Genomic DNA, 25873 nt, shown 5'->3' on the forward strand with positions numbered 1-25873 from the left:
AGAAAATCCTTGCTCTTGTAAATATTAGATAGAGCAATTTTTAAAGGATATGTACTCTTAATAGATTTGTTTCTTGATTTTAGAAAATGTTATTTTATGTTCTGATGTTATCAAGTTTAATTTTAGAAGGTAAGTGTAATCTATAATACAAAGTAGAACGATGCCTGTGTGTTTGTTTGTAGCGAAGGATCTCGCTAACCGCTGAACCGATCGGGTTCTCCTTAACAGGGTAGCTTCTCATAGGTCCCGGGAAAGTTTATAACTATTTTAAGGGCGGGTACCACCACCCTCCTAAGAGAAATCACAATAAAATCGAACAAAATTTAAATATTTCCGCCGCATGGTGTCGATAGCGTAGTCGCGCTGCGTAGAGACATGAATTTAACAGCTGATAACATAGACAAATTATTTCTCAAATTAGATATTTAAAATATCTATATAATCAAATCCTAAAAATGTAAGTATGTCCTTAAACAGTGTTCTGTATTTGATCAATTTTGCAACAAATTTACTTACAATTTTGTTTATACTTAAACATTTATATTCTAGTCATATTCAGATCTGAAACTCTACTAAAGTAATTAATGTTCGTTTGTTGTTCCTTTTTATTTTAGAGCTTCGCTTTTATGGATGATGTCATCCTTGTATGTATTATATTTCAGGTTCTCTGACAAAACTCATTAATGACATAAGATCTGATATAGAAGGAAACTGAAATTTTATATCAAATTGTATGTAATTGAATTTTTTTTAAAGCCAGATGTCTGCCTCTGTGTTTGTAAGGAAGAATTTATTTAACCACCGACCCTTTAATATGAAGCTTCTCATATGTCCGCATATTAGGGGAGTACTTACCCAAGAAATCCACCCCAAGAAACCCTCCCCCCTTTTTAAAAGCAAGAATTGTTAGTGGTGGTTAACCCCAACCCCCCTCCCCCTGTTTTCAAGTGTCCCTAGTTATCATCCAAAAAAAGGTTTGTTGTCTGTAGATTAGGATTTCCATACTGATATACGTTTCCATTTTATGAAAGCTTTTTATAGGCTTATGGATGATTAATGTTATATCAATATTTAAATATAGATTTGAGTCTTGGGGTGGTTTTAGGCTATTTTCTGCTTTCCATACCCATCGAGTCAGCGCTTCTAGATCCTAAGAGCGCATTCAGATTTAATCAGATTAAATATAATTAAAAACTAATTAAAGAAAAGAAGCAAAATCATCCTGTCATAATTTACATGAGTTCAATAAGATCTTCAAATTAATAAAAGAATAGCTAATTAGATTAGGTAAGTGGGTATCTCTATATCCCACTGGGACCACAAAAATAACTTTTTTAAATATTTCAGTTATAAACACTATATAGATATCAAAATGGACATTTTTGCCATACAGGTATAATTATTTTGTAATAAATCCTATTGTATTGATGTCACTTTCACTCTTCTGTCGGGAGCTGGGTGAATGATAGTCTATAGTTTTCTTTTTGTTATACAAAAAGCTTTCTATAGACACCTTAACATCCAAGATGGCCATCTGTAGCTCCCCTGGTGACTGGTCAAAGTAAACACTTAGATTTTTGCAAACATATAGCGCAATTCGAAGTGCTCCAAATTCTAGGATTATCCAGATTTCTTGCTCGTCAGTAAAATGTCAATTAGATCGTATTTTTTCAAACTTTCGACATTTTAGATGGTCGAATAACAAAATATTATGGAGTTTTGGACATTTAGGTAGATTTTTAAATTTGAATTAGTGCATTTTTGCATCAAAAATTAGATTTAAAGATACATTTATCTTGAAAAAACTGTATCTGTGTTTTACTGTGCGTGGGATTGTAATAAAATATCTAGCTGACATCTGGATGGATATTTTTCTCATTTACAGCCAGAAGCGTGCAGATGGGATGTGCATAGGGGTTTAATACCCCCCCCCCCTCCAGCACACCCCACCCTATGACGGCTGCCGAGTCCAGTATTTTAGTTTGGTTATTTTTAAAAGTGAAGCTTTTCTATAATTAGGGTAGGTCCGTCCGTCACAAACGGATAGCTTTTTTCGTTAATTTAGGCATGTTAGAATTGTCCTATCGATTTTAAACTTTGCATGGTGATTTCTTTAGTAGTTAGGTACGATTTAGAAAGCGTAGCAACTCTATAATCATAACAAGAGTGTCTGTACGTCCATTTTAAACATGTTAATTTTTTTTAAAAAATTAACAACAAATTTTTATGTGATTTAATCATCCGATTGGTCTGATTTTTGGTATGCTGATGACAACAAAGTATAATGTTATAAGCAAAGCAACTCTATAATCAAGTCCTAAAAATGTAAGTATGTCCATAAACATTATCCTGTATCAAGCAGTTTTTCAACAAATTTACTTACAATTTTGCTCCGATTCTTATACATTTATATTCTGATTATTCAGTTCTGACCCTATATAAGTGTTAATGTCTGTTTTGTACCACCGTTTCAGTGCTTCGCTTTTATGGATGTTGTCATTCCTGTTTTTTCATTTTCTAGTTAGATCATTCTGGAAAATGGAAAGACATCAATCAAAATTTACTTCATCTAAAGGTAAGTTTTTCTCACAGGGCTAAATTTGAAATTTCTACCTTATTCCATCATGATTAATAATACAAAAAATACGATAAATAACTATTATAGGTTTCGAATAAAGCGAATCTTGATACTTTGGAAAAAGATTTGCAAGAATTGAAGATCTTAACAAATGTAAGATTAAAAACGTTGGAAACTAATTTGATTAATTTACAGGTAATATTTTCAAGACTAGTAGCTTTTTTGGTGGGGGGAAGGGGGGGGAGGTGAAGGGTGTAGGGTTTATATCAACAAACATTATTTTTTTTTCTTTGATTGGTCCAGCATTTTGAAGCAGATATATCCCCCCTGTAAGATGTTTAATAAAATAGATCAACAAATCTTTCTTAGAACTTGACTAATGAGAAATTCAATAAAATAGAGAAAAATTTCACAGATTTAAAGGTAAGCCATCAATTCTTTTTAAAAATAGTAAATGTTTTTTACTAAAAGGAGAACCATATCGGTTTAGTGGTCAACAAGTTCAATTGGTACACACAAACAAACAGACATAGACAGGGGCGTCCAAGCTTTTTTTTTGGGGGGGGTAAAAAATTTTAGGGGGGGGGGTAATTCGTGTTTGGGGGGGGTAAAATGGGGCGCGAAGCGCACCGAAATTTTTTTTTACCCCTCCCAAAATTTTTACCCCGGGGGTAAAATTTGATTGGGGGGGGTAATTACCCCCCCTAAAGTCTGTTGGGGGGGGTAAATACTCCCCCCAAATCTGTTGGGGGGGGGTAATTACCCCCCCCCAAACTAATTTACCCCGGGGGTAAAATTTTTGGGGGGGGTAATTTAATTATGTAAAAAAAGCACCTACCTAATCTATTAAGTTAAAGGAAGCCTGCAAGAAATACCACGCTTTAACTGCTGAAAGACTGCCACAAGTAGACCAAATACCCCAAATTTGAAGCCTTCAGCTTCTATAACAAAAAAGTTCTAGGCATTTTAAAATGACATTTTATGTACAATGGAAATTTTGAAAGAATTGCAATGCTCATGTTGAAAACTTTAAAATTAAACTACGTGGCCTAGAAACAAAATTATAAGCTTATTTTTGTCATAAATTTAGGTTTCCAGTAACTAATTATATTTTTACAATAAAAATACCCATTTTTATAGTCAAAATCATTAAAAAAAATTAAGTTTTACTTGCGTTGTACCGAATGTACTGTAGCCAATCAGAAGGCTGAATCAGCTTAACAACCAATCACAGCTAAGCTTGTATTAGTTTACCCCTTTGTTTCCGCTATGATTTTCGTTTAAAAATGCAATTTAAATCGAATTTTTTTCATAGATTTTGACTATGAAATGTGGTGTTTTTATTGTAAAAATGTAATCAGTTACAGGCAATCTAAGTTTCTGACAAAGATAAGGTTATAATTTTATGTCTAGGCAACGTAATTTAATATTGTTTTTTCTTTTATGAGCATTGGAAATCTTTCAAAAATTCCATTGTACATAAAATGCTATTTTGAAATGCCTAGAACTTTTTTGTTATTGAAGCTGAAGGCTTATAATTTGGGGTATTGGGTCTTCTTGTGGCAGTCTTTTGGCAGTTAAAGCTTGTTATTTCTTGCAGGCGTCCTTTAATAAGTACTATCCTATAACATAAAGTAGTAAGTAAGGTTTATTTGACTATAGCTTCAGATTTCATTACTTTTAATACTGAGTTCTCCTTTTTAGGAAAGCTTCACATAGATCCCATGATGGTTCCACACTATTATAGGTCAATCCTTTGAGTGGTTTTAGGCTATTTTTCTCCTACCTTTTTACCCTTTAAAAAACACGAGTTCTTAGATGCTAAGGGCGCCACTACTATTCAAATATATAGTAGTATCTCATTCTTTAGAACATAAAAATACAATAATTAACTCACTAACCAATGAACCAATATGATTATACTTTAAAGTGAAGCGTCTTATAGGTCCTGGTAAGTTTTATAACTAGTTTTGAGACACCCTGACATCCTCCCAAAAGAAATCGCCTATAGAAATTCTTTTTCATTATTTAATGAAATATTTAATTTAGTTAGGTATCTATTTTATGGAATCTTCAGTGCTTTACAATTACATCATAGATCCCCGGGATGGTTTTAGCCCTTATAAAGGCCCAAGCAAATAAAACATGATCAAACTATTAAATTTTTTGTTATCATGGTCTTCAAGATCTGATTTAATTGAAACATTAGGATATACTTTTCATTAACTATTAGGAGACCAAACGAGGAACATAAAATATATTACACCTCAAGGCTCGAGTCACACTATGACTTTTTTTAGGGGGGGGGGGGGGGGGCGGGGATTACTCCCTCCCCCCCCCAAAAAAAAATTTTCAGTAAAATTTTTTTTTAAGAACATTCAAGAACAATAAATTTTTTTTAAAGAACATTTATTTTGGGGGGGGTAATTACCCCCCCCCAAAATGGTTCGGGGGGGGTAAATACCCCCCCCAAAATCGTTGGGGGTGCCTACGGCACCCCCAAGGTTCCTCTTTGGAGACCAGGACCTATAAGATGCTACACTGTAAAGGAGAACCATATAGGTTAAGTGGTTAGCAAGATCCTTTGGTACACATAGACAGTCAGACATAAATCCTATTACTTTTACATAAGGATATGCTGTTTAGGACTTGCATGAGAAAAATCATGAACTTGTCTTGGCAAATTTTAGTAATTTCCAGGTATAGTCATTAATTGTATTTAATCTATAATGAAAACTTTAAATACTGCAATGATATTATTTATGTATATCTGATCAGGTTGCATGGCATATTATGAATTGATTATGGCGAAAAATCTATCCCCACGAATTTTCTAACCCTACGAAATTTCTACCCATGACCATATGTATCTAAATTTTTTCACCAAATGCTAACTGATTAAATCTTAAAAACATCTAAATCTAAACTTTAGTATAAAAATTCTAACATGAAATAAACATAAACAAGAAATTCATCAGGTAGCAATGGAACATAAACTTGATACATTCCAAATTGACATTCTCAACAAAATAAAGGTAAATTATTTCATTTTTTTTGTGGGGTGCTATAAATCTCAATAGGGGGAAGCTGACTGTGAGGCTCCTGTTAACCGGGAAGCTTACTTGGAGGCTTCTGTTAGAAAGGGACTTGACTGGAAGGTTTCTGTATTGTGGAGCCAGGGAGCTAAAGGTATAAGACAATTGCAGATAAATTTATCTACAACCCCAATGATAAGGCACAAAATTTTCCCTTCTATAGATTACAATTAGTGGTTGAAACGTATGGACACTCAACTTAATTAACCTACCAATCAAAATTCAAAACAGTCTTAAATGTTGTTAAGCCAACGAATAAGGAACCGTTATGATAAAACTTTGGGGACTAATGTAATATACAGCCCAAAAAATGTTGCAGTGATTTAAAGTTATACTGCAACAGTAATGAGCAGTACAATCGCAATTGGACCATTAGAATTCATGGGCTATCTGTCTCGTCTGAGCTTGTTAAGAAAGTGGGAGCTGATGAGGCATGCATTACTACTGCCTACAATGCTATCATTGAGCCTGTGCTGAGGAAGCTTACCCGAAAGCCTGAAGACACTGAAGTGAACACAGAATGGGGCCCTACTAAGATTGACTCGGTTCCTAAAGTCTTTGATCTCCTTTCAAATGGTCATTTTGTTGGTAAAAAACGAAATAATCTTCCAAGAACTATCATCATAAGATTCATATCAAGGTATATGAGAAATCTGTTCCTTAGGTATAAGAGAAAATTTATGCCAAATCCAACGACAGCAGAGACAACAATGGGTGTTAAATTTTATTCTGCATTTCCTGATCTTACAGCAATGAACCATAAATATCTGATGGCCCTGAAACAAGACCCTAGGGTTAAGGCTGCTTGGGCATTTGATGGGAACCTGAGATTCTCTCTGGCTGACAGCAAAGGTGAGGAGTCTAATGAAACTGGAGCTGGGTTCTCAGAGGTATTCTTTGTTGAGGATATAAGAACAGATCCCACAGCAGAGGTTGACAAAGCTGTTGCCTCCCTCAATGACTCTTCACCCTCCAGAAAAAGTAGAGCAGATCTTCCTACAAACAATCGGCAACTGAGATCTAAGGGCCCAGTTAGAGGCAATGGAGGGTCTTGGAGCCAATCATCTGGACATGGTGGACGTAGTGGAGTGCCAGCTGGACGTGGAGGTGTTCCTGGTGGACGTGGAGGTGTTCCTGGAGGACGTGGTAGAGGGCGTGGTGGACAGTATTCTGGTCGGGATGGACAGCATGCTAGTGGAGCCCAAGGAGAACATAAGGATTCAGGAGAAAGCAGCTGGCAGGAGGTAAAGAATAGAGCTACAAAAGTTGAAATTGAAAAAGGTGAAGGTCTATTGCCAAATGATAATGACCTTGCTTGCTCTACCTTTAATGTTAATTCATTTAAAGATTAGATTTATCAACATATTCCTTCAAGAATCTACTTTTAAATAAAAAAAAACCCCTATTTTTTTCTCCTAAATTTAGCATTAATTCTTATCTGATTCCTCTGTTTTTTATTTCAATATCTAATAATTTTAGCTCTAGTTAAAAAAAATATTTTATTATAATACTTAGGATTTTTTTCAGTACCATACAACTTATCTTTTATACCTCTTCTAAAAAACATTTGTTTTTCTTTAATGATTTTAATATTTTAAAAATTTGTTGGACACCCCACTTATAGGATATGAAAAATAGTAAAAATTGTCCGTGTTACCGGAAATATAAGATTTATACCTACCCCCTCCCATTCTCATACCTTTCATACAACCCCTACACCCTTGTACACCTGTATGTATTTATTTATGTCTTTCACCCACCCCCCCTTTTTTTTACCCCTATCCAGTCCCTCCTTTTCCTGCACCCCCCTCTTTATCCTTTCTTACTTTTGGTGTAAACATACGGTTGTTGACAAAGGATTGCCAAACTAACCCACGCGGTAGGGGCGTGATTTAAATATATATAGTACACATTTATCTAAACTTAATTTAGGGGGTTACATATTATTACAACGTAGTTATAAGACTTGGGTAGCAATAAAATGAGACGTTGGGTATCCCTCTAACTGAACCGATTTTTGATTAGTCAACGGATCTAAATTTGTCTCAGCCAGGATATAATTAAAAGCCTAAATCAGCCAAGGATTAGCTGAGTACAATAGTTTTAAACTAAAAAAATTAAAAATAAAGAGCTAAATGAGTGATTGCGTCTTTCTCTTTTTATCGACAGACGCACTTGGATATATCATTTTCATAATGAATGATATGTATTTCGCATTTTAATGTCAGTTTATGTGTAAATTTGGTGAGCTACATTATTGAGTAGCGTTGTTAAGTTTGGATGGAAGAATTTTGTAATGAAAGCAAAAGTGGGGTAGAGGATAAGGGATGGGGTAGAAACCAGTTACAATAAATCCAAGAACTCTTGTCAGTGGATCAAATTCGACCTGTTTGTATATTATTGCTTATTCATACATTGGATTTATTCTAAATGAATGAATCATTTCATAGATTTGGGACAGACAATCTAAGTAACAACAATTTTCACAGATTGCTATTTGAAGAAAATGAAGACTTTGATATTTATCGAGAAATTGACATACAGAGCTCATACTATTCTCCTGATAAATTTTGTGAAAAATTTAAAAATTCAAAAAACATTTCTATCCGCAGTTTAAATATTCAATCTATTAATTCTAAATTCTCTAGCCTTTCTGATCTAATTCATTTTTGGAAAGAGAAAGGGGTTATTTTTGATATCATTTGTTTACAAGAATGTTATTCCATTGTTATTCCATCCATCTTTGAAATATCTCTATATCACCCTATTCTATTTAAAACAAGAACAACTTTTGTGGGTGGGGGCGTAGCTTTCTATATTAACAAATCTTTAAATTTTTCTGTTCTTAATGAATATTCCATTTTTCATGAAAAAATTATTGAAAGTTTGTTCATAGAATTGGAGTTTAGCAACAAGAAAAAACTTGTTATTGGTAATTTCTACAGACCCCCTAGCACTGGGTTAAACAATCTTACACCTAATATGCAAATAGAGTTATTTTTGGAACATTTTCAAGGCATTTTAGACTCTATTACGGAGCGAAAATGTAAAGCAATTCTTTGTGGAGACTTTAATCTAGATTTGTTTGCTTACAATGTACATAATTATACAGCGGATTTTGTCAGCATGCTTTTTAGCGCTGGCTTCCTAACCCTACAAGAGTCTCAGCCCATAACAATACAGCTACACTTATTGACCACATCTGGACAAATGATATTAAGGATCAAATAGTTTCTGGATTAATAACTACTTATTTGAGCGACCATTTCTCAACTTTTCATCTTATTAGCACTAATAAACATAAGACAAACCCAAAAGTAATATCCACTAGAGATAACTTGAGTAATTTGTCTTTTAATGAAGTCTATGCAAAAAATAACCCCACAGAAAGCTATGCTATTTTCCAAAACTTATTTCAAGCTTCTTTTGAGAGAAATATTCCTGTTAAAGAAGTTAGATTTAATAAAAACTACCACATGATCCAAAATTGGATGACCAAAGGTATATTAAGGTCTAGAATTAAGAAATTTGAATTACAATCTAGATTAGCAAAAGTTCCAACAACTGAGAATAAGGAATTGTATACTAAATATAAAAATATTTATAACAAAGTTTTGAAAACTACAAAAAAGTTATATTATAGTAATCTACTTGTCTCCAACCAAAACAATCTTAAAAAGAGTTGGCAAATTATTAAAGATGTCGCTGGTTTAAACTCAAAAAGAAAATTTTCAACCAATAAGATTATTGTTGATGGTAATGAGATCATTGGTGATAAGAACATAGGAGAGGCATTTAATAGGCATTTTTCTAGCATTGCTTTTAATATTCGACAGGCTATACCCCCTACTGAGAGATCCCCTGACTCTTATCTTGAAGAATCTGGCAACCTATTTAACATTCCCCCAATCACACCTGCAACTATAACTTAAATTGTTAATAATTTTGACCTAAAAAAATCTTGTGACTACCTTGGAATATCATCTTTTTTATTGAAAAAAGTCGTTTCACAAATTCTAGATCCTTTATGTCATATTTTCAATAAATCAATTGAACTTGGCTCTGTACCCGAACAATTTAAAATGGCTAAAGTAACAGCTGTCTTCAAAAAAGGCGGAGATCCTTTCAATCTTAATGATTACAGGCCAATTTCTCTTCTTATTTTCTCAAAAATTCTAGAAAAGTTCATTGCCATTAATTTGCAAGCTTATCTTTCTGATAATAATCTTATTGATGAACTTCAATTTGGATTTCAGGCAAATAATTCAACATATCATCCTATGATTCATTTACTCAATCATGTAAGTAAAGCTATGAATAATAAGGAGTATACTATTGGATTTTTTTGTGATATTTGCAAAGCATTTGATTGTGTGCCTAAAAATACTCTACTTATGAAGCTACAGAAATTTGGTATTAATGGGAACCTGCTTAATTGGTTTGAATCATATTTAACAGATAGGAATCAATTTGTTAAATTTGGCCTTTTTGACTCTGATCCATTAGAGATAGATAGTGGAGTGCCTCAAGGTAGCATATTAGGTCCAATTTTGTTTCTTTTATTTTTTAATGACTTGCCTAAGTCAACACTTTTAAAAGTCCTACTTTTCTGTGATGACACTACTATATTAGCCTCTGGTAAAAACCTAAATGAGCTTGTTGAATTTGTTAATGCAGAACTCAAAAATATTTCACAGTGGTTTAGGGCCAATCAAATGTCTTTACATCCCAACAAAACAAAATTCACTATATTTTATCCTACTCCCTCCCTTATTCCGTGGAATGAAATCAATCTCTATTTTGATGATAATGATCCAAATACCCTTAACCCTAACCCTTTACTTAGACATAGAATTGACTTTGTCAACCATGAAAGTGATATTCCAGCTATAAAATTCTTGGGTATTTATTTGGATCCAGCCTTAAATTTTAAAGTTCATATAAATGAATTGAACAAAAAGCTCTCTAAATCATTATTTTGTCTCCGAAAATGTCAAGGTCTACTCACTGAAAAAGCTCTCAAAGCTCTATATTACTCTATTTTTCATTGTCATTTAGTTTATGGAATCCTTATCTACTCATGTGCATCACCCACAAATCTTACTGGCATAATCACTAAACAAAAAATGGCTGTGAGATGTATTAAGCAAGCAACTTACTATAGCCATTCTAGTCCTTTATTTAAAAATCTCAATATTTTACCCTTTGAATCTCTAGCACATTACTTCAAACTAAAATTTATGTATGAGTACAAAAATAATTTGTTGCCAAGGTCTTTTAATAATATGTGGCCCAGACGAGGTGAATTAAATGGTAACTTCGTTTTGAGAAACAATTATAATTTAACTGTTCCCTTTTCTCGAATTAACTTAGTAGAGAGGCTACCTATTTGTTCATTTCCAAAGACATGGAACAGTTTTGTTGACTGTGATAATATAAAAAATGCCTTAAACCTAAATCAATTTAAGATTAAGCTAAAAAAATGCCTTCTTGCAAAAATAGACATAACATGTTATAGACTTCTTTGCCATTCTTGCCACCTAAGAATGTAAAACACTTATTCTGTCTGTTCTACAAGTCTTCACTGATTTACCCTTCTTTGTTAATTAAAAATGTTTATAGTCAATATTACAAACGCACATCATATTATTTTCCCCTCCAATTCCTTTCCTTTCAATTCCATATTATAATCCCCATCATATATCATTGCGTAAGTTCTTGTTTTAAATAATTATGTTTCATGTTATCTATTATTTTTTTTATCATTTTTTCTTATCTTAATATTACCTCGAGAGAGATTATTTAGTCCTTTGACACGAATTTTGAATGTGAATAATATTATCTTTATTATTAAACTGTAAGTAATCATGATCGATTATATTGTTTGTTTGTGATTATACCATGTTATGTATATATATATTTTTTTTGTATGTGTCATAAAATAAATATTTCATTTCATTTCATTTCAATGTCCACTCCCTCCCTGCATGAAGCGAAAACTGTGAGGCTCCGTGTAAGCCTTGCAACTGAGGCTTTAAATCTCTGATAACAATTTCAGTCAATAAAATGATTTTTGTTTTTTAATCTTTTTATATTTTGCTTATAAAAAATGACGTCATACTGGCCTATCAATGGTCAATTAAAATTTTATACTGGCCTGCCATTGGAAGTCTGTTTATTGGCCTAGCATTGGTCATTTGTATTGCATGTCGTCATTTTAATTGTATTTATAAAGAGGTTCATTTTTGTTTTTACCAGAAACTAGAAGAGGAAAAGGAACAGAATACAATAACTAACTTAAACAATTTTAAGGTAGAACCTAAATTCATTGCATATCCTGATAATAAAATAACAGGATGTATGTCTGTCTGTTTGTCTGTACCGCAGGATCTTACTAACCGCTGAACCGTTATGGTTCTCCTTTGCAGGGTAGACTTTCATAGGTCCCAAAAAGGTTTATAACTATTTTGGGAGGAGGGTACCACGACCACTAAAAATAAAAAAAACGCCCTGGGGAAATTTTATTTCAATTAGCTAATAACATAACTAACACCATCTAGCGGCGAAAAAAATATTTTTGGTAAATAACTGATTTTAACATAGATTGAAAAGAAACAATTTTTAGCGTATTCGCTAGTTCTTGATATTTTAATATATTCAGTCAATAGAAGAAAATCTTAAAGCAATAGAAAATAATTTAGAAGAAAAGTTCAAGGTACGATATCATAACAAATTCAAGAACTAAATTTTTATTAACCCTTTATGGTCGGGGGGGTAGTGGGCGGTAAAGGTTACCCCCTTCTTGTTTTTTTTTTTCAATATGATTTATGTTGTGTAAGAGCTGATAGAGGACGTTAACTAACTGACTTTTAATTCTTTTAAATAAACTAAAAGTTGATTTATTTTGATATTTCCATCCTGGCGGGCACAGGATGCCAGTTAATCTGGAAGTTTTTGACTTAAACAAAGCATTTATATTACTTTAAATTTGGTTACTTTAGACTTTAGAGTTATGCTATAAATTTAATTAATTTTACCTTTTTCCAGATTTTATTATCCCCTAAACATTCCAACTGTAAAAGTCTTGGCTGGTCTTATGACCAGAATACAGGTAATAATTCCTAAAACCCTTAAATTACATTAAATTAAACAAAACAAAATCAATAAATTAGAAAAAAATCTTAATAATTCATTTTAAAAGTGAACATATTATTTTTATTGAGAAATTGATATTCATCTAAATATAATCTTAAATTACAAGTAATAGGATTTCTGTATATTAAAATGTATGTCTGGACCAACCATACCAACCAAGTTGCATCAAGATTTGCCAATTGATTTGGGTTCTAGATCAATTCCAAGATTTCCAAGTTTTCGTGATTTTCTCATCTCCTTTTTCAAGAGAGAGGATTGAAATTTTCAGGGATTACTTAAATTAAAATTCTCCATATTTTTCTACTAAGTTTAATTGAGATTCATAGATTTTCAAGTTTTAATAATTCACTAGACTCCTATTCAAGATAGACGTCTGAAATTATCAGGGATTAAATAAGTTTACATTCTACATTTTACATAGTTTCATTAAGATTGGTCTATTAATAGGAGTGCTAGATCAATTCCTTGAATTTTAAGTTTTCATGATTTTAAAAGTTTGGCATTTACATTATCAAGTGTTTATTTTTATGACACTGCTCTATAGTAAATTTTTAATAATATCCATTCATAATGTTTGAACTTTGCAACTCATGGATGATGTCATAATTGTTTTTATCACTATCAAACTTAAACAAAAAATATCATTCTAGAAACATGTTACAAACTGCTTGGAAGTGGTAGAAACTGGAATGATGCACGAAGAGAATGCAGAGATCTTGCTAAATCATCTGATTTAATTGTTGTTCACTCGGGAATCAAACAAAAATTAATAGAATGTAAGTAATTTTTGCTAGGGACTAGGGAATGTGATTCAAACAATTCTAAGTGAAAATTTCCCCACAACCTACTTCCCTTATCCCCCCACTACTTACCCACTTCCCTTCAGCTACATAAACCAGTTTTTGACGCAACAAAATATTTAATTTTCGGCAATTTCAAATGGAATTAAATGGCTGAATCCCACCATCTTAATTTTTGCATGAGTGACTCCAATTCCAATTTATTTCTGCGGGATTAAAACCTGTTTTAAGCCATACTGAATTTTCCAATAAAATAAATTAAAATCATAGGATTAATCCATGTTTTGTTTGCCCCTGAGGAGAAGGGGAATATGGTAAAAATCTAACTTTAATTGATGGATTAGAGAATAAGATTTGGAAATGAGTAATTTCTCCATCACTATTTGAGTAGTCATAAGTACTTCTTGTAATGTCGCTATACTTTTGAGAAATACTTTACTAGCAGCTACGCCTCTAGAGGCTCCTTTGGGCACCTAAATGGGTAGATTGGAGAGTGTGGTGGGTGGACATCAACTTTAAATTTTAGTTTTACAAAGAGAAAGTAAAAAATGTATAGGAAATTTCTCTTGGGAGGGTGGTTGTACTCTCCCTTCAAATCGATGTAAACCTTCCAGGACCTATGATAAGCTACACTGTAAAGGTGAAGCACATAGGTTCAACAGTTCATTGGTAAAGACAGATAGACAAACATAAACAGAACCTGTTACTCTTATATAAGGATTAACAGGGAATTGTCATTTGGTGTTCTTAATATGTAGAACAAAATAACCATGCTTAAATAAATATTTTAGCAATTATGAAAGATGGTGATATTTCTAACATGTGGATTGGTTATCATGACACTGACAAGGAAAACAATTTTGTGTGGACAGATGGAACAAAAGGTAAAAATAAAACAACCTTACAATTTTGATTTATATCTATTGTCATGTATGTCGCAGGTTCAAGCCCACCCAGGCACATTTGCAACAATTTACTTATAATTTTTTCAACTTATACATTATATTCTGCTTTTTTAGTTCAGACACTGGACACTCTACAAGTTTTAATGTTTGTTTATCCTACGATTTTAAAGCCTTGCTTTTATGGATGTTGTCATCCTTGTTTTAATCTAAATTATCTTTATGAAGGTGGGTATGAAATTTGGAACCCAGGAGAACCAAATGATCATGCTAAATCAGAGGATTGTGCAGAGGTAATTTTGCCAGGGTTCTCAAAGGATAAGAAAATGGCCGATAAATTGATGGACATCCCCGATGATGATGGTGTAATTAACAGCCCATTGTCCCCCCTCTCTCTTTTTATATTTTCAACCTTATCTTGAGGGCAAAGGGGGGGTTGTAATGCGGATTTTTCTATATATTCTGGGATGTTATTAAACTTCCAAACCATGCATTAGTTAAGTGATAATAATATAATTTTTTATGGTGTTGAAATGCATATCAGTTCGCATCTCCATCGGTGATGGTCACACATAAATCAGTGTCCACGTAAATTTTTTCTCTTCCCCATTACCCCTCAGCGTACTGAACTTACCGACTCACCCCTTTCTCTGGCCCCCCAAGGGAGAAAGGAGAGTCAATTGTGCTAGGAAAAAAGAGTACAATACTAGAGCAACTCCAAGCTCGCCCAACTTCCAAACTCCTACATCCAATAAAAATCAAGATACAATCACGTGACAATTATCGGTGACATCTCATTGGTCCAAGCTACAACCAATCAAGTATAGTGGTTTAATCATGTGACATTTCCCTACCAGTGATTGGACGCTAATTAATGGACAGAAACAGCAGACTAGCCATTTCCACGTGAACACTTAGAACACAATAATAAACAATAGTGATACTATACACGCGATAAATTATTAGTTATTTCTCGCCAATTATTAATTATAAATAACTGTTTTTAACCGATATAAATCACTAAACTATCATTAAAGACGTATATTTCAACAACTAGTGACAGAATAACCGATAGTCGTGTATAAGTTGAAGTTATTCAAAAATATTCTCTTTTTTTTCTGATTGCCTAATTTTTAATTTCAGAGATATATCATAGCATCGGAAATGGCTAGCAACGAGAATTGTGATAATATTAAAGACATTGTTTTCAAGTTTGCTAACCCAACGAACAATTCCATAAGCGCCACGGCACTAGTGAACATTCTCACTAAGGTGCTTAAAGGCGAGGATGGCATCGACGTCAAAGACCAGCTGGAGAGGCTCGAGGGCATCGAAAAGAACCTGGAAGACATTAAGAGGAGAGGCAACGACAACTTCGATAAGATCCAAAACATCCAGGAGAGCATTGTTAGCCTGAGGAAATCCATCCAGGACACGGATACGGCAATCCAGACAAGAATGGATGAAATGGTCATCCACTATGATCATAGAGTGGACAAGCTGGAAAAGCTATCAATGTTCCAAATCCTGCAGCTCAACAACCGTGAAAGGAGAGACCGCTCCTTCTCTCTAAAAGTCCACAACTTCATTGATTACTCTATAGCCGGTCAACCCCAACTCAAGCATATCTTCGACACGATTCTGAAGCCAAGCATGGAGGACGCCTTCAAGAAAGGTGAACTGGAGGAGGTCCCGGCGTCATGGCACCAAGCAATCGAATACGGACATTCGTTAAATAGTAAGGATGCCTCAGCTCCACAGAACTATATCATTAGAATGCGTTCCCGATTTTATTTAAATGCCATACTGAGATTTAAGGGTCCACATGTGAAGGATCTTAACGAACGCAACAAGAAGGCCAGTAAATCCTATGCTGAAGCGGTCCAAGCAGGCAAATTCTACCCTTGCCGCGTAGGCAATGATGTGACGTCATTAGACAAGGAGGTTTTATCATGGCTGTGTCGACACCCTGAAGTTAACAGAGCTTACCTGAGAGGACAACGCCTAGTCTTCAGCCTAATCAACAAGCCTCAGTCATTTTACACAGTTCAGAATCCCTATGGAAGAACCTTAAAGGAACTTATCAGCCCGGTCATAGATGAGAAGTACTGGATTCGCTCAAAGAACAAACAGAGCCCCTTCGCCCAGCCTGCGTTTGTCAAGGGCACCCCCAACGAAGGCCACTTCATGGACATGAAAAACCCTACGAAGATAAACCCTCTCCTAATCAACGATGAAGAGAACATGGCAACCATGGACGAAGGGTCAGACAGCGCTGCAGATCAGGTGTCCAACAAGCGCAAGCACAGCTACCTTACACCCCTGAAACTATTTAACAACAGCAATCGTCGTGTGAGCCCAGCTAATAAACAAATCAAATTCAACACGCCCATTCACAATCGATTTGAGATTCTTTCACCAGAAATCGAGCTAGAGGCGCAGGACTCAATCACTCGCGAGCCAACAAGGTTCCAGCTCGAGACAGAGGCAGCTAAGGAGGATGCAATCAATGACAAAAGAGAGATATCTGACTTGACGTCGAACAAGAAGCGTGCCAACGAAATTGCGCTAGCACTGATAGCCAACCAAGTTCAGGACCTAGTTAATCCACCAACAGAATCAGATAAGGACCAAGGCGCACCATCAACTAGACCTGAAGCCAGAAGCACATCTCGGAACTCGTCCAAAAATACATCCAGGGATGTATCCAGGAGCTCTAGAGCTGCATCCAGCGAGGAGGACCAACCACCACACAGCCAACAGCCACAGGATCAGAGGAAGTCCACTCGCAACAGAGCCAGCAGACAATAACTTGTAAAGTGCTAAGCAACCACCTGCGGTTAGCAAGCAGGCTGGCAGGATTAACAATACTGCCACATACAGTAGTCTTATCTTAAGTGCCACACGCGGCTCTATACCCGCATTGCAAGAATCTAAACTATGCCATCTGCGGCAGTCTTCTTGCATTAAGTTGCAGCGGCAGTCTAACCACCTGCGGTAAATTTCCAGCAGAGTGCTTCAAGGACCACCTGCGGCCTTATGACCTTTACGCCACCTGCGGCATAATCATGCACACTATGCCACCTGCGGCAGATAATCACCACCTGCGGTACAGTACTTGCAGGTTAACTTAATTTATTAATTATTGCAACAATCGTAAGTTAATATTCGTACTCTTGAACTATTGGCCACTTGCGGCAGTAAATACCACTTGCGGTTCAGCAAATTAATAATATTCGCAAGTTAACATTCGTTACTTTGAACTATTGGCCACTTGCGGCAGTAAATACCACTTGCGGTTCAGTAAGTTAATATTATTCGCAAGTTAATATTCGTTACTTTTGAACTATGGGCCACTTGCGGCAGTAAATACCACTTGCGGTTCAGCAAGTTAATATTATTCGCAAGTTAATATTCGTTACTTTTGAACTATGGGCCACTTGCGGCAGTAAATACCACTTGCGGTTCAGCAAGTTAATATTATTCCTTAAAATCCACATGAACTTTTGGCCACTTGCGGCAGAAAATACCACTTGCGGTTGAGGACCGCAGGATAATAATAGTTTTAATAGTTTTATCATTGTAAGTAATATTAGGCCACCTGCGGCATCAGTTATAGTAACCGCAAGTATCACCCTAATTTTGTTCACCAACTGTAATCGCAAGTTAAAATAAATGTAATTACCAAAATAAATGTGTTAATTACTCATTTCATTGTTTTTCTTTTATATTATTAATTACAATGCTTCGTTCTTTTCTTTCTTTTTTACTTTATAAATTTAAACATACTGAACACAAGCAAGAATTATCTTTTCAATGAACTATTCTTTTCAAGGGTGAACAAATATTTATTTATCGCAAATTCTTATAATATAATTGTAATATGGTATCTAGTACACATAATTTAATTTATTATAATATATACCGCAAATCAAATTAAATTAAATCTATTCAACAAGTAAAATTAAATGGAAATACACAATAAGCAACATAAATCTTTTCTTTTATTTCTTCTTTGAATATTAAGTTTATTGCTTTACTTTGAATATTACTCCAGAAATGACATATTTCTTCATTTTTATTTTTTATTTTCTCATATTTCCTCAACATGTATACTTAATGTTCTAAGTGCTCGTAATGATTTACTCATATATTCTCTTTATATTTTTTCGTATTACAATTCTTTTTTATTTTTCATGTCTCTAGTATGTAAGTATTATTATATATAACTTTATCAGTGAACTTTACAAGATACTCTAAAGTTAAACTTATATTAATCTTCCAAATTTTTCTTGGACTTTTAAACGATATCTTTTTTCCACTTAATTTAATATTAAAATAGGGTCGGTATTGCAGTACCAGCTGGGGGGGGGGGGGATTGAATCACTGCGCGTGAGCTGATTACGAGACCCACCTCAGGGTGGTTGGGAGCGGGAGCGTTTAGGGGGGGGGCACAAGGGAACCATGGTGGATTATGGGACTATAACTTAACAAAATTTATGCTTGATCTATGGTTGATTAGTTTGCTATTATTAGGTACATATTCTAGAATAACTAATGGATGATAACTTAGATAATGATGATATAGCTATACTTAGGGAACAAGTAAGGATCGCAAACATGGATATTAATATTAACGTAAACGAAACTAATAATATTCATCAACTTATCGATAGAGATATAACAAATCTCAATAATGACTTAAGACTTAACTTAAAATGCCAGGTATTATATGGAACCAATTACGCTGAACTAGTAGATGACTTTAACTTACCACCATGCAATTACTATAGCGAAGAATCGATTAAGGACTTTCTTAATTCAACTAATATTCATTATCTTTCTGCTTACTCTATCAACGTGCAGTCTATTTTAAGTAAGTTTAACGAAATAACCCTTTTCTTAGATAGCATGAACGACGGCAAATCTAAAGTTGACATATTGAGCCTTCAAGAAATTTGGCACTCCTTTGACTTAGCATTTAACGGCTATCAATATTTCAAGAACAATAGAAGTACGGGTCAAGGGGGCGGGGTTGGTTTCTTAATTAGGAAGGGCATTTCAGTTGTACAGATAAATGACAGCATGTATTTTAAGGACAGACTATATGAAGGCTTAACATTAAAAATAACGGTAAATAATCAAAATTTTATTCTCTTAAATGTCTATCACCCCCCGAACACCCCCGGAATGACTAGAAGCGCAGCAACTAGCGAATTTATTTTAAGATTCGAAGCTCATATCGAATCACTGGATAGACATAATTCACCAGTATTAATCTTTTCAGACTTTAACATAAATTTTTTCAAATTAAACCAACCAAATTCGGAAGCATTAGATCTATTTAATATATTAATTGCCAACGCTTACATTCCAACTATTAATAAAGCAACAAGAATAACAGACAACTCTTACTCTTTGATTGATAACATAACATGCAAAGACAAAATTGGATCAATAGACTTGTGTGGTATTATTCCATCAAATATTTCTGATCATTACATGTTAGTCAACTTAATTAAACTTAATGCAAATCCTAAGAATAAAGATAAACCCCCACCAATATATAAAAGGTCTTTTTGTAACGAGAATCTAGAGAAATTTAGGACAGCACTAGCAGTTACGGACTGGAGACACGTTATGGCAGAGAAAGAAGACGTCGACAGAGCCTATTCTATATTTATTGATAAATTCTTAACAATATTAGACCAGAATATACCAAAAAGACTGATTAAGTTTAATGACAGAACTACTCCTATAAATCAACACATGACTAAGGACCTAATGTTGAGCAGACTAAAAAAGAGGCAACTATATCTTGCTAGACGGAACTCACCCCAAGACGCAGAGAACTACAGGATTTATCGTAATAACTTTAATAAGGCAAATAGAAAGGCAAAAAAACTACATTACAGAGAGAGAATCGAAGACTCCAGAGGAAATTCGAAAAAACTTTGGGACGTTTTAAAAGATACAATGGGCACAAGTAAGAAGGACACACGGATAGAATATATTGAGGTCAACAATAAAAAAATCTTTGATGACATAGAAATTGCAAATAATTTTAATGAATATTTAGCTAATATTGGCACTAACTTAACACCTCTTTTGCCCAAAATACATAGCAAAAACTTTCAAGATTACCTCCCCCCACCAGCTGAAGACACTTTTTTCATTAGACCAGTAACTGAGAGGTCCTTGCTTGAAATTTTGGGCAAAATGAAGCATAAAAAGTCATCTGATGACAATGATATAAGTTTATTTCTAGTCAATTTTGTAAGAATAACAATAGTTAGGCCACTCCTACATATAATTAATCTTAGTTTTAAATCAGGCAAAATGCCTGATAAGCAAAAGATCACGCGCACCATCCTCATCCATAAAAGCGGACCTTTTTATCTATTAGATAACTATAGAGGAGTATCTCTAATAAATAGTTTTTCAAAAATTCAGGAAAAGTGTCTTTACATTCAACTAATGGACTTTTAAAATCAAAAACAATACTTCAATAAACTACAATATGGCTTCAGACCAAAAAGGTCTACCTATCATGCAATATTACACCTGATAAACAAAATAACACAATGCCTCGCATCTGGCAGACTAGCAATGGTAGTCCTGTTGGATGTGAGGAAGTGTTTTGATATGTTGGATCGCAACTTATTATTGAAAAAACTTGAAAACTTAGGAATTAGAGGCCATAGCCTGGATTGGTTCAAGAGTTACTTTTCGAATAGGAGGCAGAGGGTTTTTTACAAAGGGATTAATTCATCAAATTTAAAAGACATAGATTGGGGGGTACTACAAGGTTCGATTTTAGGGGTTTTGTTGTTTTTGATTTATGTAAATGACATTGATGCCTGTTCTGATATTCTTTTAAGCTACCTTTTTGCTGATGACAACTGCGCCTATTTGGAGAGTGACACTTTAACCAATCTTATTAACTTAGCCAACATTGAATTACCCAAACTATTAGACTGGTACAACAGTAATAAACTTTTGTTACATCCAGGAAAGACAAAGGTCCTTATCTTTGGATTAGCCAGGAACGACAGATTTTTAACAGACACTGACCTAGGACTTTTAAATGAATTTCCGGTTTATTTCGACATGAATGACGAAGGACAGAATTTACCTGAAAAGATAACAAAGTTAACTTTAACACCAAATGACAAAGAGAAATCTTGCAGACATTTAGGAGTATTAATAGATAACAAGTTGTCCTTTAAATATCACTTTGAAAACCTTCGTAACAGAATCAGTAAAATTATATTCTCCATGAAAATGATGAAAAATCTTTTGCATAAACGTCATTTACTTTTAATATATAATTCATATCTCAAAAGTATTCTTGAATATTGTGCGCCTATTTTTTCCGGGGTACCGGAAACTTACTTAAGGCCAATAACCATTCTACAGAAAAAAGCCATAAGAATCATTTGCAATGTAAGTAACAGAACTCATACTAGAGATTTGTTTATCGAACTGAAACTCCTTACTTACAAAAAATTAGTGCTATATAACTCAGCACGTTTTATGTACATGTATAAAAGAAATGCAGTTCCAGCTACATTCGAAAATACCTGGCAGTTGAACAGGGAGGTAAGGGATAGGGACTTAAGAAATAACGAAGATTATTACATACCCTTCACAGGGAAAAATTATCTTAAAGCCCTCCCATTTTACAAGTTCCCAACAATTTGGAACAATCTACCCACCCACATTAAAAACATTGACGATAAAAACGAATTCAATCGGAAGTTATTTTCTTATCTATTAAATCTAAACTAAATTCGGAATATTTTTAAAAAAGATTAACTAAACTATATATGGGAATTGCACTATTTCATATTTTCACACTCTTCTTTTTTTTTTTTTTTTTTTTATATAATTTTTATATCTACTAAAATCTTTTTTCTTGAAGTCAATTTACGCAATTAGAATAACAGCATTGACAAACAAACATTCAATTACTTCATATCTAAACAAATAGTTTTTTAATAAAATTTTTTTTATGATCACCCTCTCATAATTCCCATATATCTTCTATATATCTTCTAATCTCGCAATTCACGCATAATAAAATAGTAATACATTAACAAACAGATATCCAATTACTTTATATTTCATCAAATAGTTTCTTAAACTTTTTTTCATATTTACCAAATTTTCTTAGTCTTTACCATTTTTTTTCTTAAAGGTTTGTCATCGAATCGAAGTTTACTAATTTTAAATAGTATATAAATAAACGGACAAACAGCCATCCAATTACTTTAAACTTAAACAAATAGTTATTTCATTCCTCTCATAAATTTTCTTTGTTTTCAACGTCAATGTCAACAACTTTAATTAGATTAGAACTTAACGCAAATAAACAAACATCGTATCTACTTTTAACTATCATAAATGAAAAACAATTAATATGTACGATATCACTGTTATATTTTGCACGTTATTAAACATAGTAATTAATGATTGCAAAACTAGATAACTACATATATAAACTGTAGGCTGGGTGACAGATCGGTGTTAACCGGGACTAGGCAGCTAAGTCAGCTATGATAAACACAGCCGTTTAGGACCAATCGAACTCATCGTCCGAACTAAAGGTGGGCTCTTCTGCACAGACGGTCTCGGCGGCGGCATCGGAGCCGATGTTACCGTCGTCCTCAGGGTCTCCCTCTTCTTCCTCGCCAGAATCTTCGGGAAGGACGTCAATGAGATCACCAGCAGCCGAACCGGGCTCATCGCTGAGCTCGACGGTCTCATCTAGCTCTAAGACTGCATCTGATACTTGCAAGGAAGTCCAGACGTCTTCAGCGTATTCGTTGGTCCGGGCTTCCATTGAGTTCAGAGCCTCCATATTCGTAGAATGTGACCGGTTTGTGACTGGTAACGTCTCGAAAATCTGACCGACTAGCGCAGCGCCCGCTTGTACGAGGCTTAATGAATGGTCATTTGCCGACTCCATAAGCCCGGCTCTATAAGAGAGCCTAATGGCCTCGTCGAACCGGGCCCGCAAAAATCTGGTCTGATTATACCATATGGAAATCAGCTCACGGTCGATTGAGGGTATATCAACGATCGGCGGGATACTGTCGGGGGAAGGCCCCGGCTGATTGATTGCAGCAGATGCAATGCAATCAAGCATCAAATCCGGTATACAGGGTGGTAGGGTTGGATCTACCGGCTGATGCTCGCTGTCTTCACTATCGGACATTACCTTTTCTTTTTACCGATCGATTTGAAACACGTGTTGATGAGTAAATATTATTAATAACGATGACCTCTTAGGAGTAAGAAAGTCGGAAGGCAATTAAACAGAATTTTTGTAAGTGCAACCCCCTCCCCCAATATTATTGGTAATTTCACCCTTTCCCCTCTCCTTCTCTTAACTGATTCATACATCTCTCCTTTCTTTAAAATTTAACCCTTCCCCCCATTACATTATCTAAAAATGATATTCTCTTAATTCAAACTCATTTCCTGGAATCGCGCAATTGTGCCAGTACAATTAGGTCTTAATGTAACTCCGTCAACACCTCCCCTCCCTTTCTTCTCTCTCTTTCCTATCATCTTTCGTTACTCCCCTTCTCAACACTACATTCTCCCCCCTCACTTACTTACTAACTCATTTGTCGCCTACCAAACACTTGTTTGCATTTCAATAATTACCCTTTTTCCAAAGAACGCCCACTACCCCCTTATTTGTGCTACACTTTATACTAGCCATACTAAAAGTGTGTTGCTATGCAAAACTTTATTACGGATTAAGGAAATATTTTCTCTCACATTTTTTTACTAAACTTACAAAATTTTTTCTAGATAAACTTAAAATCTTTCTCTATAGTTTTGAAGTAGTTTCTTACTTATATGTTATCAGCCCATTTTTGAATAGATTATTCATCCCTATAGAATATTATAGCATATTATTATCATCGTCTTTCTTTCTAACATCATAAATCGAACAAATTTTCAATTATCATATTTATTTTTATTTTCCAATATTATTTTCTTTTCTAATTATTTATTTATCTAAGATAACGTAAACACAACCATTAGATCAAGCATAATATAATATAAAATAACATAATAAACAATATATCCCAAGCAAAATTTTGTAACTTCTCATTGTTGAACCCATTTCTCCACCACAACCCAAGTGCGCCCGGCCCTGCGCGCTACCACACCCAACCACTGGAACTCGTGTTATCCTTTGATGCTTGGATCAGATACAAAATGTACTGTTTCAGGATAAGGACGATAACCGAGGGGACTAACGCATACGGTATGTCGGCCAATCCGGCCACAATCGCAAATGTGATTGGGGAAGCTTCTTATTATAGGCTTTCCTATGACATTATCTGTAGGGTAGGTTATTGTACAGCATAATGATTGAACTGTTCACTAATTAATTTCACATGTTATGTCATATTATTGTAAATCGGATGGGTCAACGGCATCAAGTCTTCGGCCAATCCGAATAGTCAGTGGACTATTTTCTCCAATGCAATATTGTACTATTAACTTCCTGAAATAAATTATTATATTATTATGTATTTTCAGATTTCAGCTGCAAGAGATTACAACTGGAATGATGTCAACTGTGCCAATTTTAAAAGAGCAATTTGTGAAATCTTAATTTGATAACTCTTTTATCTTACTACCAGTATTACCCGGCCATTTAGTTGTTAATAATTATGTAATTATATGATTTTTAAAAATCTTTTATTTTAATATCCGTGTAATGCTGTCTATAATACGATGCGATAAATAACTATTGTTAAAAAAACTGAGAGGCATTTTTAATTTACAGATTTAAAGAATGTGATAAATCTTAAAATAATTGTAAAGGTACTCAATTTCTAACTGACTATTGTGTGAAATCTTAAGTTCTTTGGTCTTGCCTTTTAGAGATCTTAACAGACAAACATATGTAAATACATCTAGCTACTTTAGATTTAAGGACAAATTGTTACTTACAAAAAAAACTAGTTACTTTATCCCTTACTTCTAGGGAAGAATGAGGTAGGCCAGCAAAATAGCTTGAAATCACTTAAGATTTCAATAAACCTAATTTGAAAAGTATCTTGAAAATTACTTTCCTTGTTAACAAAAATGAACTCTTAGAGTTTATTTAATTAAATGTAAAAATAGTTCAAAACAAGGTGCCAATATCCATAGATCTATTGTTGTCTTGAAAAGCACAGCTAGTTTTTCAGTCTTTATTATGATGAGTCGGCGACTGCTATAATTATGTATTATTACTAACCATCCTTTATTACCTTTACTGTTGAAGCCTTTTTTTATATTGGTTAATTATATTCCATTAATGTAAATATA

General features: G+C 34.1%; 1 protein-coding gene and 1 long non-coding RNA gene across 2 annotated transcripts; both read left to right on the forward strand.

Moving 5' to 3' along the window:
- The first annotated feature begins 2456 nt into the window (after window positions 1-2456).
- LOC145332045 (uncharacterized) lies at window positions 2457-5281 on the forward strand. Its single transcript, XR_013884012.1, has 4 exons — window positions 2457-2575; window positions 2666-2773; window positions 2948-3001; window positions 5225-5281. It is a non-coding gene; the product is annotated as an uncharacterized LOC145332045 (long non-coding RNA).
- Window positions 5282-9755: 4474 nt separating this feature from the next.
- LOC145322153 (C-type lectin lectoxin-Thr1-like) lies at window positions 9756-25323 on the forward strand. Its single transcript, XM_080164003.1, has 7 exons — window positions 9756-9929; window positions 12335-12388; window positions 12721-12784; window positions 13479-13604; window positions 14420-14512; window positions 14759-14823; window positions 25097-25323. Exons 1-7 carry the CDS (start codon window positions 9756-9758, stop codon window positions 25175-25177), a joined length of 657 nt encoding a protein of 218 aa, XP_080020129.1. The 3' UTR covers window positions 25178-25323.
- Window positions 25324-25873: the final 550 nt, after the last annotated feature.

The sequence above is a fragment of the Acartia tonsa genome, chromosome 1, assembly GCF_053477335.1.
Source record: "Acartia tonsa isolate MP-2025a chromosome 1, ASM5347733v1, whole genome shotgun sequence".
Classification (NCBI taxonomy): Eukaryota; Metazoa; Arthropoda; class Copepoda; order Calanoida; family Acartiidae; genus Acartia; species Acartia tonsa.

Coding starts and splice junctions, on each gene's coding strand:
- LOC145322153 (XM_080164003.1), top strand. CDS start 9,756: ATGGCTAAAGTAACAGCTGTCTTCAAAAAAGGCGGAGATCCTTTCAAT. Junction 12,785..13,478: donor GTCTTATGACCAGAATACAG/GTAATAATTCCT, acceptor ATATCATTCTAG/AAACATGTTACAAACTGCTT. Junction 14,824..25,096: donor AATCAGAGGATTGTGCAGAG/GTAATTTTGCCA, acceptor ATGTATTTTCAG/ATTTCAGCTGCAAGAGATTA.